Source organism: Clupea harengus, unplaced genomic scaffold, assembly GCF_900700415.2.
Source record: "Clupea harengus unplaced genomic scaffold, Ch_v2.0.2, whole genome shotgun sequence".
Taxonomy (NCBI): domain Eukaryota; kingdom Metazoa; phylum Chordata; class Actinopteri; order Clupeiformes; family Clupeidae; genus Clupea; species Clupea harengus.
In genome coordinates, this window is record NW_024879941.1 from 7,491 (window position 1) to 25,513 (window position 18,023).

Sequence of the window (18,023 nt, forward strand, 5' to 3'; positions counted from 1 at the left end):
TCTCTCTCTCACTCGCTCTCTCTCTCTCTCCAACATCTCTCGGTCCCTTCCTCCCTTCTTCCAAATACACTCGTTCTGCTTCTCCCTCCTCTGGGAAGACTTGAGGGAGCACAGCGTGGGGAACCAAAGTTGCAACCAGAGGAACAGATCCTTAACAACAACATTACAATCTGTGACCTTACCACAACATGTTACAAGGCCATGGCACGTATTCCATAAACTTGGTCCTTGTCTTGTGTATATTTGGAAGCCGCCAAAGAATATCTCCGCCAATCAGATAAACTTTCCTAAATGACTCCCCCTGCCTCACTACTGTGCTGTGTAGCAGATGAACCTCAGAAACGTGTTAACCTGAGTGTTCTAAATAAGCGTGGTGTGACAGGATGATAATTATTTTCAGTGAGACATGGTATCTAAGAGACGTGTGCTTCCCTCCACGGCAGCGTTGGGACGGGGTTTGGGTGGCATGTTGAGCGCATCCCAGATGTGCAAACCATATGCTCCGAAAGGAATTTTTAAAAATGGGGAAAAAAAACACACCAACACATGAAAGAGACTGCTCCGTTCAACAAAGGCTGACACTTCATAGACTACACAGATAATATAGTGACTACGACGAGCCACATGAAACGCAAAGGATGGTGGTGGTCTTTGTGGCCCCATTTTGTTTCCTGCTTGCCAGTTTGTGGACCAGATGCCAAATAGCAGATGGGCACAACCTCCTCAGTCCCTATCTCTACCTGGACACGCATACAAACACAGACACACCTTTCTTTGATGTCTTTGTTTTGCTTAATGAAGTTATATTAAAAAATATCTTTCTGTACTTCATTACCAAATATGTCGCTCAAAATGAATAGCGAATAAGATGCGTGTCTCCGCTTCATTGTCAGGTCTCAGGTGGTGGAATGTGCTCAGCTGTGCTTCAAGTGCACTGAAATCTTTATTTCTCCATAGGTAGGGGCCACAGACATTTCCCGTAGATGCATACATCTAAGTGGAATTCCAAGGCTGCACTCAAAATGCCTGACCAGTTCACCTAAGTAATTGAAATTATTCAAGCATGGACAGAAAGCGCACCTTGGCGTCAGCTTCACCCACTGCACTTCCCTGATCCATCTAAGCTGAGGTCCACCGCCAATTGTGCTACACTGGTGAATGATTCCCCGACTGTACATGTGTCTCTTGAAATATTTGTAATGTGAAGAAGGCATATGTGGTTTTCATATATGGTATCTGGGCAAAAATGTTAACAAAAAATATATGCCTGGGTAAACATAATAATATAAATGAAAAGAGAGCCCTGTAATTATCGGAGTTGTGTGAAGTCAGTCTTTGAACAATGACTGAAAACATGAACAATGGCCTCCCCTGCTGTCAAGATTCAGAACTGCTGAGCCTTCCCAGGGTCAAAAACCACTGTAAAACCACAACAATAGACTAACTGTTCCTATATTTCTCATTTGGTGTAATGATGAGAGAATGACGGGAATGCTAGCGTGTCCTAGATGTACTACATGTTACCATAACTTGGTCCTAAATATCAAACAGGGTCTTCAGGGCATCATTTCATGTTAGGCACGTTCTCTACTCAAATTATTGCGTGTGTTCATGTTTTTGAGGAAAAAAATGTGTTATTTCCATCCAATGCATCACACTGGGTTAGACATTTAGTGGTTGTGTTTTGTTTGTACTTCAACTGATTAGACGAATGCTGAATATATAGAAATTGCTGATTTAATTAGCTTGATTTTTTCTTTTTAACCTTATTCAAAACTTATTAAAAATCTGTTTTTGCTTCAAATTAGTCTCATTAAAGCACCAAGCCCACAGATCGTACAAATAACCTTTTAATAAACCATTGCACAACAAATTCTACAAAATAACCTTTGTGCTGTGTTCAGCCAAGCCTCTTGTGGGTGCCACACAGGCATCAGGCAAACATGAGCTGCTCTGTGCAAGGTGCCCTGAATCTGTTTCATGTGCCGACATGCTGTACGGAGACATATTCACTGAGCTGATGGCCCCAATCTCTTTGGTGAATGTCTGCCCCCAGGCAGTGGTTAGTAGAGAGGCATAGCCATGCTTATGCTCACTGTCATACTCAGCCATCACCGTGGCGACTGTTGCCACCCACTCATCTGTGATGGCAGCAGTGAGGAGAACCTTTTGCCTCTGTTGTTGCTGTTCTGAGGTCAGGTCGTGTTTTTTTTTCCTTTTTTTTTTGTCTATGTGTATGTGTTTTGCGTTTCTGCTTTGTTTCAGAGCAGTGGCCTGCTTGATATTTTGAGCTACTGTTTATCTTAAGGGTGAAACTGGGATATCGGGACGGAGATGTTTATATGAGCAACTGGCTTTTCTGTGACTGCTGTGAGGTTATTTGCCACCGCTGGTTTGTCTGTGACATTACCTTTCAAAGGCTGTGGGCTTAACAGAGGGACAGTGCTAGATGCCCTGGCATTGATGGAGATCTCAGCCTGTGCAGTGAGATTGCTTGGGGCAGTTGGTACTGTCTCAATGAGTACCTCCTTTTCCTCAGGTTGTGAAGGTGTAGACAGGGCCCAGCGTTGTGGTTTAGGGATGTTTGCTGAAGATGAATGGTTCGTCACTTGCAATGAATGAGAGCTCCAGGTCATGTTAGGTGTCTGGGCTGGTGCTGATGTTGCTTGTGTCTGACTGGAATCCATAGTCTTTGTTTGCAACACATACGGTTGGTGGTGAGTCACAGGAGCCTTTGAAGAGGGAACCTGTTCACTGACGAAGGCTTTGCTGATCACTGTTGATGTGCTTGTGGTTTTACCTGAGCTTTGATCATCCGACAATTGCACTGCTGTCAGAGCAGGTCTCCGAGTATAGTAGACTTGGGGAGATGTGAGACTCTGATGTTCCACTGGAGAGGTCCACTGTTGTGTGCCCATTGTGTTAGTGTCCTTTGCCTGCCCTGTGTTCCCATACAATAGACCCTCTGTGGTCATTTCTGACCTGTGGTGCATGCTGCGGTCAAGGGTTGTAAGCTGACTAAATGGTGGGACTGTACTTCTTTCTTTCTCTACAATCCTGTCATACTGTGTGTCTGTATTCAAAGGGGCGGTGTTGCCTGCAAGTGTACTTGTGTGCAGGATTTCACTGATGTCTGTGGGTCTTACATCAGGTTCTCTGGTCACAGAAGAATGTGACGGAACAAGAGTTTTAGGGGATTCAGGGGTTGAGCTGTCAGGATGCAGTTGCTCTGCAGGTGGGCGAGTGGGTGTAGTTGACTGATCTGAGGGTGCCGTGACTTGCAGGATTAGCTTGGTGATGTTGGGGAGATATGTCCCTGGGACATGCGGGGAAGCAGTGCTGGATGTCCCTTTCCTGAGCTCAGTCTGTGGAGTATGAGAGGCTAGAGTTGGTGAGACTGCCTCAGAGGTTTGTACTTTTTCCGTAGTAAATGCAGAGGAAGGAAAAACCTGTGTACTTTGATGAGATACTGTTGAGGACTGAAATTGTAAAGTAGATAGCAAATCTGTGATGGACTTCCTTGTTGGGTCTGTGGTCTGAGCCGATGACATCATTGTTTCATGCTGTCTTTGTGTCGCACCGATGATCACTGGTTGTGACACATACCTGAACGCATTGGTGGGTGCTTCTTCAGAAGTACTAGCCTCAGTAATAGTCTGTGGAGATTTACTAATGGATTTGTCTGGCTCTTGGTTGACAGGATTTGTGTGAGCCGACAAAATATTTGAACTTTGTTCGTCCATCTGGAGTGTGTATCTTGGCCCATGAGTTTTTTGCATATATTCCAGTGATGACGTGTCGGTAAAGGCAGTTGTCTTGTTATGTGTCGTTCTTGATGTGACAGCAATGTTTCTTTTCACAGTTATTGCCGGGGTTGTTAAAACTACCTCAAAGTGTCCTGCTTGTTCCTCAGAAGCTGAGAACTCCTGGAGAGACTGATGGATCATTGTTGAGGATGGGACTTGTGGGTCATATTGTTGACTCAATGTCTTGTCCAGGGTCTGACCTGTTCCTGCTGATGTTTGATTCATGGTCTGTGCCTTGTCAGTGTTTTCAGCCCCTACTGGTGATGAGGACACCACGGTGACATTGGTGTTGGGTTGCTGTTTACTTGTGAAAGCCTGGCTGGTCTTCAACGTTGTGCCGCTTTTCACATCAAAACTTTGGTTTTCTGTACGTTTTGCTGCTATTGTGGAAGCAGGTTCTTGGTTAAGGTGAAACTGAGAGGTGACAGACATTGCGGATGTGGCAATTGTTTGACCTGGAGCTGTTGTAAGAGACGGCACCTCCTTGAGGAGGGTCTCTGTGAATGACGGGGCAGGAGTTAAGGGCTTTGAATGAAGGTCTACGATAAAGAGTGACTGTGTTGGGAAAACTGGCAAGGGGGATTCCAACGTGGAGGAACGCTGTGGTTCCAAAAACGAGGGGCTGGAAGACCCTGAGAAAAAAGTAAAAGTTTATAAACATTTCAGCTCTTCTGCATTTTGGAATAGGTTTTTTATTATTGGTCAAAAGTAATGACTTTTCAGAGCTGTACACTCACTCATGCATGGAAGTGTATTTTCCATGGTCCAATGCATTTTGTGGTTGGTCTCTTTAAAGGAAAGTACCACATCTACCCTGAAGAAAGGCTGCAGGAGTTCCTCACCTACACCCCCCGTGCAGCTCTGTGTAAGACAGAAAAGGTCAGCATTACCCCAGACCAGGCCTCTGTATATCTCTTCATTTGTGCTGGGCCCTAGCTTCACTAACCTTGTTGTGCTGTATGACTGAGGTAGGAATGACCAGCTGAACAAACTCACTGTTCTCAGACCAGGTGAACTTGTCTGTCTGGTTCACCGCCACACTGCTGATGGACAGGGTCTCGTTCTCATACCCTCCTCTCTTCGTCAAGCCCATGCGCCGTTTGAAGATATGCAGCACTGTCATCTCAGTTACAGACCTGGACACTGCAATAGTGATTCACAACACCATCTTACACCATTCACTGGGCACACATAATGGCATACACAGTGTTTTAGCCATATATCATATGTTGTGTGTAGCATTTTAAACATATATCAAGTTTTTGCGGTTCTCAGTATTTTGATGTTTACCAACCATCTGGGCAAGTAGCTTCCATGCTGTATGCATAATGTCCACTGACCAGTTTGAGAGGTAGGAAGTCACCTTTGGTTTCCATTACCTGAAGAACACATAGTGATTTGAACCAACTGGAGCCTATGTAATTGTTTTATGCATCTTGTAATACTGCCGCTACTATCACCCGTTCCACAATACTAAGAATATGAACACTGCTAGGCTGCATTTTTTGCAATGGCCACTAGATGGCCACCTTTCCACAAACATTACAGTTCTTCAAAATTGGGTAATTCCAAAGGAAGTGAAGAAGTTTCTTATAATAATCCTTTGCATTCATTTTATATGCCTGTATTTATATTTCAGTTGCTTTTCACTCTATTTCCTTGTCCTGAAAATTGTATTAATTGGATAAATACCTGAAACAAGAACTAATATATAAACGTTTTCATTTCTGCAAATGCAATCTACATAATGTCATCACAGAGAAGAAAGTGAACAATTGGATTAGTAGCTTACACTATGTGCCGCAAGTATGACATACCAAAGTTACTTACCAAAACAGGTCTGAGGATTTCTCTTCTTCGGCCCTGAACGGTGATGTTTGATTGTCTGAGCTCAACGTTCACTCGTATAAGACTTGCGTCCTCCACAGCAACCACAAGATTTCCTCTCAGAGCAAGAGACCATTCAAGCTAAGAAAACACATTGAAATCCTGGTCCAAATACTTCTCGTTATCTCCAAAATTTGACAGTACATACACTCTTTCCCTTACCTCTTTATTCCAGCTGTCCAGTGGAACCTGCCTGGTCACCTTAATGTTTAACATAAATTACAAATGCATAATGAATAACTAATTTAATTCTATGAATTTTCAAAAGATTTGTTTACTACATTCATGCCATCAGTGAAAATACACACCTGTATAACATCTGGATCACACTGAATGTGTTCTCTGTTTGGTGGAGATGTCAGTGTTGGGCACTTCATGACATAGTGATGTGATCTCCCCCCAAAACGCTGAATTCTCTTCAGCAAATTGAGCTCAATTACATAGCTACCATGCTGGGGTGGGGGAGGGGAAAAGGTCAATTGAATATGGTACTTCATAATTTATCACACTGGTGCCAATTCAATCAGGCAAATGATAATAACATGATTAGTCAGTGAGGTAAGTCTCAGTCAGAAACATTTGTGAGAGAAAAACACATTTGTTTCACCTTTTGTCCATGCCCATTACTATGGAGGACCAAACCTGCCATATTTATAAATGAATGAATGAATAAATAAATGTCCACATCCATGCATTTACATTTACATTTAGTCATTTAGCAGACGCTTTTGTCCAAAGCGACGTACAAGGGAGAGAATAGTCAAGCTACGAGCAATAGAACCTGGTGTAACAATAAATACTATTTTACATAAGAAATATAACAAAATGAAATAAAAAAGAAAATTAAATTTAGACAGAAATAAATGAATAAATGTATTAATTTAACGCACAATTGTCAATCAATAGTTACTTATAATTTACATTTATGTATGTATTTATTTCTGTATTCATTTATTTATTCATTCATTCATTCATTCATTCATTCATTCATTCATTTATTTATTTATTCATTCATTCATTCATTCATCGTTTTCAACGAGATCGGCCAGCCTGGCCAAGTCTCTGGCAATTGCCCTTTTTCCATGACAGCCAGGTAAGGCTAACATAATCGAATACAACGCGTTGAAAACGATTAGCCAATGGTGTGTCAAATACCGCCTACATATTTTTTATTGACACATGTCATTGAGATGAAGAAATTAATAAGTGAATGAATGAATGAATACAGAAATAAATTAATGAATAAATAAATGAATACAGAAATAAATACATACATAAATGTAAATTATAAGTAACTATTGATTGACAATTGTGCATTAATTAATACATGTATTCATTTATTTCTGTCTAAATGCATGGATGTGGACATTTATTTATTCATTCATTCATTTGTAAATATGGCAGGTTTGGTCCTCCATACATTACAAGTTGCAATGCACTCCATTATAAAATGACTTTCAGATGGTAAAGGTGCCACCTTACCTGAAGTTGTACAAAGCAACCACTGTACATAACTCTGAAGATGTAGTTCTTGTCCAGATCTTTGTGAAGTGCAAATCCACATGCAGACAGCTGCTGGTTCAGTAGCTCCAGAGAAGCTAGACTGACTGAAAGTTAATGCAGAGAACTAAACTAAGACATACACTGTGATCATGTGCCGTAAAGATACAAAACAGGGAAAATAGCACTAACTGCAATTAGAAGCAACAGAAGACAATTTGTATCCTTATTTAAGATAAACCTTATGACATCCTGATACATCACATGGATAAAAGCTTCAGGCACCATAAACTTTAAAGTAGAAACATTTAACCCCACAAAAAAAAGGAGAGATTTAAGTTACCATTTTGAGTGAATCACTAACCCTGAATTCTCATCCTGCCTGAGAGCCACAGTCTAAGTCCCTCTATTCTCGCTCTGTGGACCCAAAGTTCCATGTATTCTGAAAAGCATTCAACATCTCCCTCTGAAAATAACAAAAGAGAGAAAAAAAGAAAAAGAAACAATAGTACTATACATATCACCCCCTATTTGCAAGGTCTTCAGCAACCATCACCAACATCAGGTAAATGCACTCATCAGTGAAAGAATAAAAAACTAGTTAGACTAGATTTTAGAATTAGATCATTAGATTTGTGAGCAATTGTAGCACTCTTACATTGTGAACAACATTTTGACAAATAGTTGAGATTACTGTAGCGGTATAAATCTAAAAATGTAAATATAAACACAAAAAAAACACTAAGGAGATTTACCTGAGACTGCAACTGGGGATTCTGCAATCCAGTCATTTTTCTGAGGACTCAGTGGGTATCCTGACACAGCCAATACAAAAAGTCTGAAAGAAGAAAAAGAATATAACATGAAATACAAATTTGAAACACAATTTGAACAACAAAACAATTTAAGTTACCTACAAGGAAAAGGTAAAAATCCCAGACACAGGCAGCTCCATGGCACACAGCTTTGTGGTGGTGGGATCAATGGTTGAAGCATGGGTCATTAGCATTTATAGGAGTTCTATACCAGCTGTGTTTGTCTTGACAAATCACAAGTAGTATAAAACTGACCAGTTTTGTTGAGACAGTTTACCAGTGATTGAGTAGCCTGTTGGCTAGTACATCAATCCAAGCTGGTTACATTTTTGAAGTGCAATGTATTGCAGTTTGCATATTGTATAGCCTACAGTAGATAACTTTAACAAATGTAGACTATGGTGAGCTACATGGATACAGTAATATAGATGTATATATAAACTCATCAAAAAAAGTTAGATTCAAAGATTATTTCTCTGTTGTTACAATGCTAATTGAAGTTGTAGTTTATATCGTTGGAAAGCCTGTTTTTTACCTTTACAATGATGTCCAACTTGTAAGGATCAAGCATTTGTGCGATGTAACCAGTATATAACTGTATCCATGTAGCTTATATATATATACCGACGACATATATATATATAAATCATTTTTTCCCGGGAAATGTTTCTTTATTATGGTTTCCTTTCCTAAATTGCGCATGGGTGTGATATGGGGCCTTTCGTTGCGTCGTTCGATACAAATCAAACCGTTGAGTACATCGCACTCCGTTGTTAATATCCCCGCGTTTAAAAAGTTTGAATTTCATTGGATCAAACGCTTGTTCTTGAAATACGCATCTTCTATGGCATATTTGTTCAATCGGGCCAAAGTCAGTAAAGTATAGTTTTTATTGTCCAATTTACTTTATCCTACTTTATCACTATTTACTATTTAATTGTAACTGTAATGGTTTTATTTTCGAATGATTAAACTGCAAGTGTAGCCGAACCCCTTTTACGTACAATGGGACCTCCCAAAATGATGATGTAATTCCTTCAATGACACAAGGGTGGCCATTTTGTTAGAAGTTTTGGGGCAGTGAATCGACAAGCCACATTCGCTGTTATTCTTTGAATGCAGCAAGCCCGCTGAAAATTTCGTGCAACCTTCGTATCAGACCTGCGTTCTACATTGACTTTAATTTGCGCAGCTGCTCCTACAAAGAACTGTATATTATCCGGTTCCGCAGGCTGGTGAAGAGCGCGAAATATATCCAGCCATTCATTTCGAAAGCATGGTCATTGTTAGCCACCTAGCTTGACGGCTTAACGTTATGCCTCTGATGGCCGCCGGTGGTAGAATTTTGTGAAGAATTTGTGTAACGCACGCGCTGCAACCGGATATCCAGTCCGCGCAAACGCAACCAGAAAAGTGTTTATTTAAAGAGGAATCGCGCCTGCTACGGAGTGTAATTTCTTTGCACGATTTATCATTTGTTGTGCGTCTTAAATTAGCAAGCTAGCCAGTTAGCTACCAGCTAACCTCGCGTAATTTAGTGTTGAGGACCGAGAGGCAGGCCAACCCGTAAGGTTAAGGAAAGCGGGTTTTAAGTTGTTAGCTAGCTATCAGTCGTCTGTTTTCAAAATGAGTGAGTGTTATATTCGCGTCGCTGAGGATGAAAATGAGGAGCCAATGGAGATCCCATCTGAAGACGATGGCACCGTTTTGTTGTCGTCGGTGGCTGCACAGTTCCCTGGAGCCTGCGGCCTTCGATACAGGAATCCTGTTTCTCAGTGCATGAGAGGGGTCCGCTTGGCTGAAGGAGTACTGCACGCACCCGATGCTGACTGGGGCAACCTAATTTATGTCGTCAATTACCCCAAAGGTAGAGTCATTTTTATTGTGTTTTCGGTCAGAAACCAGCTTTAGCTTCTCAGGCGTAGCGTTTGAATTAACTAGCATCCTTTGTGTTGCGGCCTCCAACGGGCTGGCAGGTCGGCCACACTGATAAATGATTGCTACCTAACTAAAGACCATTGTATGTTTTCGATTTTGGTCGAATTCAGAAAAACGAGCAATTCGTGTCGTTTTGTGCAAAAGTGTTCCTTGGCTTGTTGCCAGTGTGATGTTGACCATTTGTTCTGTAAAATGTCTACGGTGACTGAATGCATACTGGCCTTATTCTTGCCGCAGATAACAAGAGGAAGATGGATGAGATGGATGCGGCTTCTGCTGTGAAGATAAAGAGGGGCATCCAGAAAACATCTGACCTAATTGTTCTCGGCCTGCCATGGAAAACATCAGAACAAGACCTGAAGGATTATTTCGCCACATTTGGAGAGGTTATCATGGTTCAGGTAGGCTGCCATACCTTCATTATTACCATGTTGCCTCTGAGTGTATGCAGCAACAAATGTTTTTGTTTTATTAAATTGAGGTGTCTAATTTACTTGTGATGTTTTGCAGGTCAAACGAGATCTTAAAACCGGCAACTCCAAAGGGTTTGGCTTTGTAAGATTCACAGAGTATGAAACCCAGGTGAAAGTGATGTCCCAGCGGCACATGATTGATGGAAGATGGTGTGACTGCAAATTGCCCAACTCTAAGGTAGAGTAGGCTGCATTACCTCTCAGCTCTGTTGAAATTACATGCCTCCTATTTTCTTTCTTTCAGTAGTTAACCAGAGTATCCCATATTTTATGGCTTCAGAATTTGATTATTGTGAAACTGGCTTTAATGGTAGCAGTTCCTACCAAAATGAATGAACCATCACACTTCACTAGCACTCTTTAGACCACAGTTTCTATTTATATCATTGGTATGGACTACACTATGGACAGTGTGATTTATAATCGTAACTATGTGCTTTAGGCTGGCCCAGATGAGCCCATGCGATGCAGAAAGGTGTTTGTTGGCCGCTGCACAGAGGACATGACTGTTGATGACCTAAGACAGTTCTTCATCCAGTATGGCGAAGTCACCGATGTTTTCATTCCCAAACCCTTCCGGGCCTTTGCCTTTGTCACATTTGCTGATGACGCGGTAAGTTTGATGGTTGGACTAGCAGTTATCATTCAACTAGTCTTTGAGTCCTATTCAGGTGGTCCAAGGAAGTCGACGTGCAATCTCTAAGAAGCCTTGTGTGATTGTGAAATGTTTCTTATCTATGCGTCTTCCCTTCATCTAGGTTGCTGCGTCCCTGTGCGGTGAAGACTTGATCATCAAGGGGACCAGCGTCCACATCTCCAACGCTGAGCCAAAGCACAGTAATAGTAGGCAACTGATGGATCGTGGGGGTCGTTTGGGGGCTGGGTTTGGGGGTCAGGGCTTTGGCAATCGCAGTCCTAACAGCGGCGGGGTCAATTTCGGGGCGCTTAGCCTCAACCCGGCCATGATGGCGGCAGCGCAGGCAGCGCTCCAGAGCAGCTGGGGCATGATGGGCATGCTGGCTAACCAGCAGGGCCAGACACCTGCCACCGGTGCTAATGCCACAGGCCCGGCCACAGGTAGCCGCGAGCAGGGCCAGGCCTATAGCGGTAGCAACAATAACTACAGCACCCCGAGCTCAGCTAGCCTGGGGTGGGGCACAGGCACCAATTCGGCCTCTGGCAGCGGGTTTAACTCTAGCTTCGGGTCTAGCATGGAGACTAAGTCAAGTTGGGGGATGTAGAGAGGGTTGGTTTTGTTTGATTTGAGGGTTTTTTTTCTGAGAGTATCCTAATTTTTAGATTTCATGGTACACGGTAGGTACATTTGAGAGGCAGAGACAGAAAGAGAGACAGAAAGAGAGAGAGAAAGAAAGAAAGAAAGAAAGAGAGAAAGAAAGAGAGAGAGAGAGAGAGAGAGAGCTATTTGTAGTCAGATGTTATGTCCTTCATGTTTCGAAAAGATACCTTGCATTTTTGTACAAGAAAGCAAAATGTTGGTATTCTTGTTAACTAATTCCCTATAAGAGTTATTCAGAGTGGTTACAAAATTGTGGCGTGGTTAAATGTATTTAGATACATTGATTTTTCCTTTGTCTGATTACATTAAGTTATTTTGCTATGTACACCACATGATTTCTGACAAAGTATTCTGAATCACATACAGATCAATTAAATTCTTATTCAAGTTTGCCCTTCCAACCAAGTACATGCTTTAGACAGTGTAATGTAAACATTATAAACTGACGTTTGTTCAGTTCATTATGAATCTGATTTGAGTTCTATTGTGTGCAGTTGTTTTTGCATTTTCGTTTGTTTGAAGCTTTTTTTAAGGTCAAGCCTTCACAAATCTCTTCTGCAGTTCATCAACTCTTTTCCAATTTCCCGGGAAGAAGCCCATCGTTGGCCGCAATGTTCGAGCGAGCTCAGTATCAGTACCCCTCTTCCCATGTGTAAATGCTATGCCATCAAAGAACACAGCTTCACTCTGCATTTACTGTGGTAGACGGTGGGTGTTGCCTTTTTTTCTCCCCTTTTCAATGGATGCTTAAGTCAAAAAAAAAAGGATAAAGTCTTGTCAAAACAAACTTTTTTTCTGCTGAGAACAATGAGTGAGATGATGGTGGTGGATTGTTGGTTGACGAAGAGTGAGAGGCTGGGTATGAACGAACGGACTGAGAGAGAGAGAGCGAGAGAGAGAGAACAAGTGAACGCAAGTGTGAAAAGAACTGGGAGGCTGTGAGAAGATACTGTGTTTGAGCGAGTGTGAGCGGGAGCAGCAAGTACGAGTGCTTTTTCTCCTCCCCCCTTCTTCCAGGACCAGCTGAAGGACACTACATTTTCAACTTTAAGATTCCTGATCTTTCATCCATCTTTTCTGTCTATTATCTCTTTAAATGACATAGGTTAATGAATATGAGAGAAAATAACAAATGTAGTTGATTGTTAAGCATTCTCTCAAGTATTTGTATCCTTTCTGCCTATATATACACATATAATCCGATGTGAATGTTGTAGTGTGTGTGCTTATATTCTCCCTGTTAGTCACTTGTTAGTGTGAATATGTGATGTGATGCTGTTGTTTGTGAGAAGGGCTTGGGGGGAGGGGGGATGTTTGGGGTGTGTGTTTGTATGGGTGAACTTGAGCTCGAATGTGGAGAGAGGTGTGACGAACGAGAGTAATTTCAGCGTGCATACAGTGGATGGTGTGTGTTGGTGGTGGTGGTGGTGGTGGTGGCAGTTACGAGAATCCCTATTGATATTTGCTTTTGTTTAGTGTGGTTTTTTTTATGCATTTTATATGTTTTGTGAAATCAAAGGGAACTCTCAAATAAAATTAATTTGAATAGGTGTTACGTCTACCCGATATTGGCTTATTCTCTGCCTTGTGATTTATTTTTTTCCTCCCCTTTTTTCTCTTACCTTTTTTTGTTGCTTCCATTAATTGAACTGCCAAAACTTATTTAATTCGCATGTGTAGGGACCTTGGACATCGCAGACCCAGATTAACATCAGAGCCCAGAGTGAAGGCACTGTTCGGGGGCTGAAGACTGGAGTTGGTGTTGTGTTGGGTTGGCGGCTCCCAACATGATCCAACTGTGGAGACGCTGCCGAATGCCTTATACCTGAAAAGGGACTTCTACGCATCTCTGTATCAAGATTCCCAGGGGAACCCTTTTAATGAAATTTGAAATGGACAATTCCAAATTGGGTGGAGCTCAAAGCAAGTCCCTTTTAAAATGCTAAGGGGGTGGGTGGGTAGTCATGGGGGAGGAGATAGTCTTGCGATTTAAAAAAATTGAAGTAAAAAAAAAAAAAAATGGGAGCGAAATATCAATGTCTGGTTAATCAGTCCCACTCAAGTGACTCATTTAACTCCATGACCCAAACATTCTGTTTTCAGACATTGTTTTTAATGATTTCTCAGCTGTATTCCGCCAGATAATGTTTTTGGTCTTGCTTTTGAAAGACATTTTTATGTTTTTGTTTTTTTTTGTTTTTTTCAGTAATGTCTTGGTTCAAATTCATCACAGTACAGCCATTGGTTATTGTAATTTGAAATGGTGAGATTTTGCAGGTTGCAAAGGCATATTTTTTCATAAAGTAATCTGTAGAACTTTCCTGTCTCTTGTGGTTGGAAATGTTCGTCTTGAGTCAGTCAAATGGTCTGAAAATCTCGGCCTGTTCATGGGAAGTCGATAACGTATGATTTGAATTTCTTAGGCAAGGTTTTGAATTTTTGGAGAGGCTAATAAAACATTTCTGCAGGAATGCTGTCACATAATGTATTGAATTTCAAGTCTTATTTTTAGTCCTTCAAAATATAAAATAAACATTTAACTTTGTAACTGCTTGTTGCGTTTTTCCGTTAAGATTTAGCTCTGGTTCGGATAAGCCATAGAAATAATTAGCCTTTTAAGTATTGTAGATTTATAAGAGCCTCTCCTCTGTTCCATTAATGGTGGTGAACTAGCAAAAGCATCATAATGCTAGTTCTTGCAGAACTTTACACAATTCTTTGTCATCCTTGAATAAGTAAAACACATCTGATGTCGGATCAGTTTGTGGGATACATTTTATCCAATCTCAGTTAAGCCATACAAGGAATTTAAACTTCCAACAGAAAGATTCTTACTGATTATATACACAAGTCATATGTATGATGGCAGTTTGATGCTGTTTCACCATAGGCAATTATGAATGTGACCAAATCCATGCAAAAAAAACGTAAAAGTTCTGCAAGGCCATGCACAGAGCTACACAAGACAAAGGAATCCAGCAGATGCTGATTAGTCACGTGCTTCCCCCTTGGGGGATGCCCAGGTGATGGGCTGCCACGATGCACCCACCACTACCCTCTCTAACCCTTTCTTTTCCCCATCAGCAGGAAGAGAAGGTCTTCCAGAAGAAGTTCTTACAGGGCGAGCGTTCTTGTGGAGTCGGCACAGACCCCCCCTTCAGGGTCCCATTCAGAAGGCCCTCCAGGTCGTGGCCGGTCAGGTTCTCCTCGGTCAGGTTCTTCTCAGTCAGCCCAGCCAGTATCTTCAACAACAGGATCCTCTCCTCATCTGCCAAACTCTAGAGAAGCATCAAGCAGTGTTTTTAATCATTGTTATCCTTAAGCAAGTTTCAAGATCAAACCAAATCATTCTTGCAAATAGAAATGTTGGCAGTAAATAGGATTAGTCTAAATAATGGTAGGTTTAAGAACTGTTTGCCCTAAACATACTGCTGATGACTACAACTACATAAATGACATCACAGTACAACTAAAATAATGATATCCATACAGTGAGGCCCCCTTAATTCCTTTGTAAGTCTGATCCCAAAAGTCTGGACCTACCTCATTCCTTAGTGGCTTCTCCCGAACAGGCAGGGCTCCAGTCTGACTTCCACTCCACACGATGAGGATCAGAGGGACGAGGCTGGTCAACACTCTCATGGTGATCCGGGCACTCTGTGCTACTGAACAAGGGTCCACTCTGGCAAGCACCCCCATGTTTTTATAGACCCTCACACAAGAGGCTCTGACGCACAGCTGTGGAGATTCATTAGCAACATTGAGCAGTTATCCATTTCAAGTTATTCTAGTTATTAGGCATCAGTGTTCTGGTGGAAAATAAATAGACACAGGGCAGCAGTTTTCTCCAGTTAGGACAGATGTATTCAACATAAGTTCCCTCATGAATAAATAATTTAGGGAGTGAGTCGGTCCTTTTCATTATTAACCAGAAGAAAGTTAACTCCGATTAGTTTCGCTCTCAGTTATTCCTTGGCTTCAAGATATGTCTCATTATTGTCCTCTCAAAGGGATTATTTCTTTTGCGAGAAGAAAAATCATGATCGTCTGATAATGTTAGCATTAGGCTATGCTATCACATTATCAAAACATCCAAAAGAGTGAATTACAGCAAACTTAAATTGGATTACATGTACTTAAGAGATCTAGAAAAAAATATATACAAACCAGCACTTTTTGAGAGTTATGTGGCGGTCTTTGTGGATGATTTCACTGGGTCGTGGATGTAGCTCATGAGAAACAGTTCATTGTCCTGGGCAGACTTCTCTCTGGTGCAGCATATGCATTATTGATCGGGCAGAGCAGAAGGGTGGTGTCCATTTACCCCCCCCCGTCCCTCCACCTGCTACTGTGTCTCCTCATGCGAGGGATGATTCAGCAGCATCCACCCACACAACCATTCAAGTGCTCTTACCGGTTGCTCTATTACAGGCCTGTGCATTCTCTTCAGGACACTCGCAATCATTAAGGGGAACAGTCTCTCATACCTGAAGGATTGTAAATGTAGAGATGTGTTCTTCCTGTGACACTAATTGGAGTGTGGATACAACCTAAACAGCAGACAGAGCATAAACTAAAAATCTAGACAAAACAAAGGTGGGTGGCGCAACATGATGGTGAATAGTAACAGCAGGGCAGTGCTAAGTGGACCACTGGAAAAGTGTGGGATGATACAGGGCCAACCTACAATGTTTGTCACCATGTCGTTCTTTGTCCTCAAAAAGATCACGGCTATTTGTTGGCACCTTTTGGTTTTGTTTCTTGATTGTGAAGAGGGACAGGATGTTCTCTCGAGTGAAATATACATAAACAGGTGCAAGACAGAAGAATGGAAAAGGAGAATAAAGAAAGCAGGAAAGGCCACATGGGTGTACCGTTGCAAAGGGTGACAATAAAGAACAGGTGGTCAATGTATTTTTATTAAACGGTGCTCATTTCCTCCCCAAAACAAAAAAATAATGCTAGTGAAGTCTCTGTCTTAAATTTGACTCGATGTAAATAATCTCTTATCTCACAGAAAAACTTGAATAAAGTAGTGTTTATTCCCATTACAGTCAAGACAATCCGGCAGCAAAAAACGACAGCCTCTTAGGTCCCACATTTATCAGTGGGTGGGATCTTAACAGTACCTCCTGAAATGTCACATGCTTGTGAAGACAGTGTAGAGGTGCTCACTGCTTGATTTCCTTTCATCTTGTAGTCACAAACAGTTGACTGTAAATCCACCTGAGGTCAATTTTTTTACCACCAACTACACAAAACCATGGACTTTCCCCAAGCACACAACACACTTACCCTTGTTTTTAAGTTAAATAGATGAATTGAATGAATTAATTACATGAACATATTTAGAACATAGTGTGGAGAAGTAATGTATTGTAATGACAACTATTTAGGATTAATTAAACCATTTCATATTTACTAGTTCCATAGAATGGACATCTTTACACCTCAACTACAGAGTCTGGTATAAAAGCATTCACCTCCCCTCAAAAACGAGTGCAGTGGGCAGGAGGGATTTATCCACGTTGTCAGATATAATAGTTTTACATTTAATTACTGATGGCCCCTTGTCTTGAACGGGAATAATTAGCAGAGATAATAAGACACAAAGAGCTAAGTAGAGTCCGGGTCAAAGGTCTCCTTGATAAGCAGTGACGTCTTCATAGGAGGGTTAAAAATTATACATGACTTAGCACCCTCTTCTGGCGAGATCTTCACATTACACCATATGCTAATCTGTTGAATCAGATCACAGGCAAGGGCCTATTTTCATGGCACATAACCTCAGGTGGCACTACTACAAACCATAACAAAACAAACAACCTAATCTATACACACAATTTATAACGAGATCGCAAAGAAACATAATCATGAGCTAACGTTAATTATCTAAATGTTAATAATATCCAATTTTCCATAGTTAAAAAGAAATGTTATTAACATCTCAAACTTAATACAATAATTTTGAGATTAATACATTTTAGATTTATTATTTTAAACCTGTAGATTTACAAGCACATACAAATTGTGTTATAAAGGATAAAATATCTCAACAGATTTAAAATAACTTTTAATAGTATTCAAAAAAGTTGACAACAGAATTTTATTCAGTCTATGATGGTCAAAGATTAGAAGAGATAAATGATTCCTTAAATGGCATACACTCAAAGCAGCACAATAACCGTAAAGCAAATTTCTGTGATAGATATATATATATATATATATATATATATATAGACATCTATCTATCTATCTATCTATCTATCTATATATATAGACCTCACAGGTCAGGTGTAGCTGAAAA

The 18,023-nt window shown here is 41.0% G+C and overlaps 3 protein-coding genes across 8 annotated transcripts; 1 reads left to right on the forward strand and 2 right to left on the reverse strand.

Moving 5' to 3' along the window:
- Nucleotides 1-1,827: 1,827 nt before the first annotated feature.
- cunh1orf127 (chromosome unknown C1orf127 homolog) lies at nt 1,828-8,184 on the reverse strand. 3 transcript variants are annotated; one of them, XM_042705630.1, is made up of 10 exons: nt 7,949-8,184; nt 7,558-7,659; nt 7,176-7,300; nt 6,002-6,145; nt 5,856-5,894; nt 5,637-5,774; nt 5,101-5,185; nt 4,753-4,949; nt 4,544-4,667; nt 1,828-4,438 (listed from the first exon to the last, which is right to left on the reverse strand). In XM_042705630.1, exons 1-10 carry the CDS (start codon nt 8,055-8,057, stop codon nt 2,304-2,306), a joined length of 3,198 nt encoding a protein of 1,065 aa, XP_042561564.1. In that variant the 5' UTR covers nt 8,058-8,184; the 3' UTR covers nt 1,828-2,303. The 3 variants fall into 3 exon arrangements, with proteins under 3 accessions (XP_042561564.1, XP_042561565.1, XP_042561566.1); XM_042705631.1 differs by lacking the exon at nt 7,949-8,184 and having other exon boundaries at nt 7,558-7,936; XM_042705632.1 differs by having other exon boundaries at nt 4,320-4,667.
- An 866-nt stretch (nt 8,185-9,050) lies between these two features.
- tardbpa (TAR DNA binding protein a) lies at nt 9,051-14,264 on the forward strand. 3 transcript variants are annotated; one of them, XR_006151970.1, is made up of 7 exons: nt 9,056-9,875; nt 10,184-10,347; nt 10,457-10,597; nt 10,862-11,032; nt 11,178-11,262; nt 12,278-12,424; nt 13,397-14,264. XR_006151970.1 is itself a non-coding variant. In XM_042705638.1 (6 exons), the coding sequence occupies exons 1-6, from the start codon at nt 9,635-9,637 to the stop codon at nt 12,370-12,372; spliced, it is 897 nt and encodes a 298-aa protein (XP_042561572.1). In that variant the 5' UTR covers nt 9,056-9,634; the 3' UTR covers nt 12,373-13,267. The 3 variants fall into 3 exon arrangements, 2 of the variants coding, with proteins under 2 accessions (XP_042561571.1, XP_042561572.1); XM_042705638.1 differs by lacking the exon at nt 13,397-14,264 and having other exon boundaries at nt 12,278-13,267; XM_042705637.1 differs by lacking the exon at nt 13,397-14,264 and having other exon boundaries at nt 9,051-9,875; nt 11,178-13,267.
- A 209-nt stretch (nt 14,265-14,473) lies between these two features.
- Nucleotides 14,474-17,988, reverse strand: sst6 (somatostatin 6). Of its 2 annotated transcripts, none has more exons than XM_042705640.1 (3): nt 15,890-17,988; nt 15,260-15,454; nt 14,474-14,994 (listed from the first exon to the last, which is right to left on the reverse strand). In XM_042705640.1, the coding sequence occupies exons 2-3, from the start codon at nt 15,413-15,415 to the stop codon at nt 14,797-14,799; spliced, it is 354 nt and encodes a 117-aa protein (XP_042561574.1). In that variant the 5' UTR covers nt 15,416-15,454; nt 15,890-17,988; the 3' UTR covers nt 14,474-14,796. The 2 variants fall into 2 exon arrangements, with proteins under 2 accessions (XP_042561574.1, XP_042561573.1); XM_042705639.1 differs by having other exon boundaries at nt 15,884-17,988.
- Nucleotides 17,989-18,023: the final 35 nt, after the last annotated feature.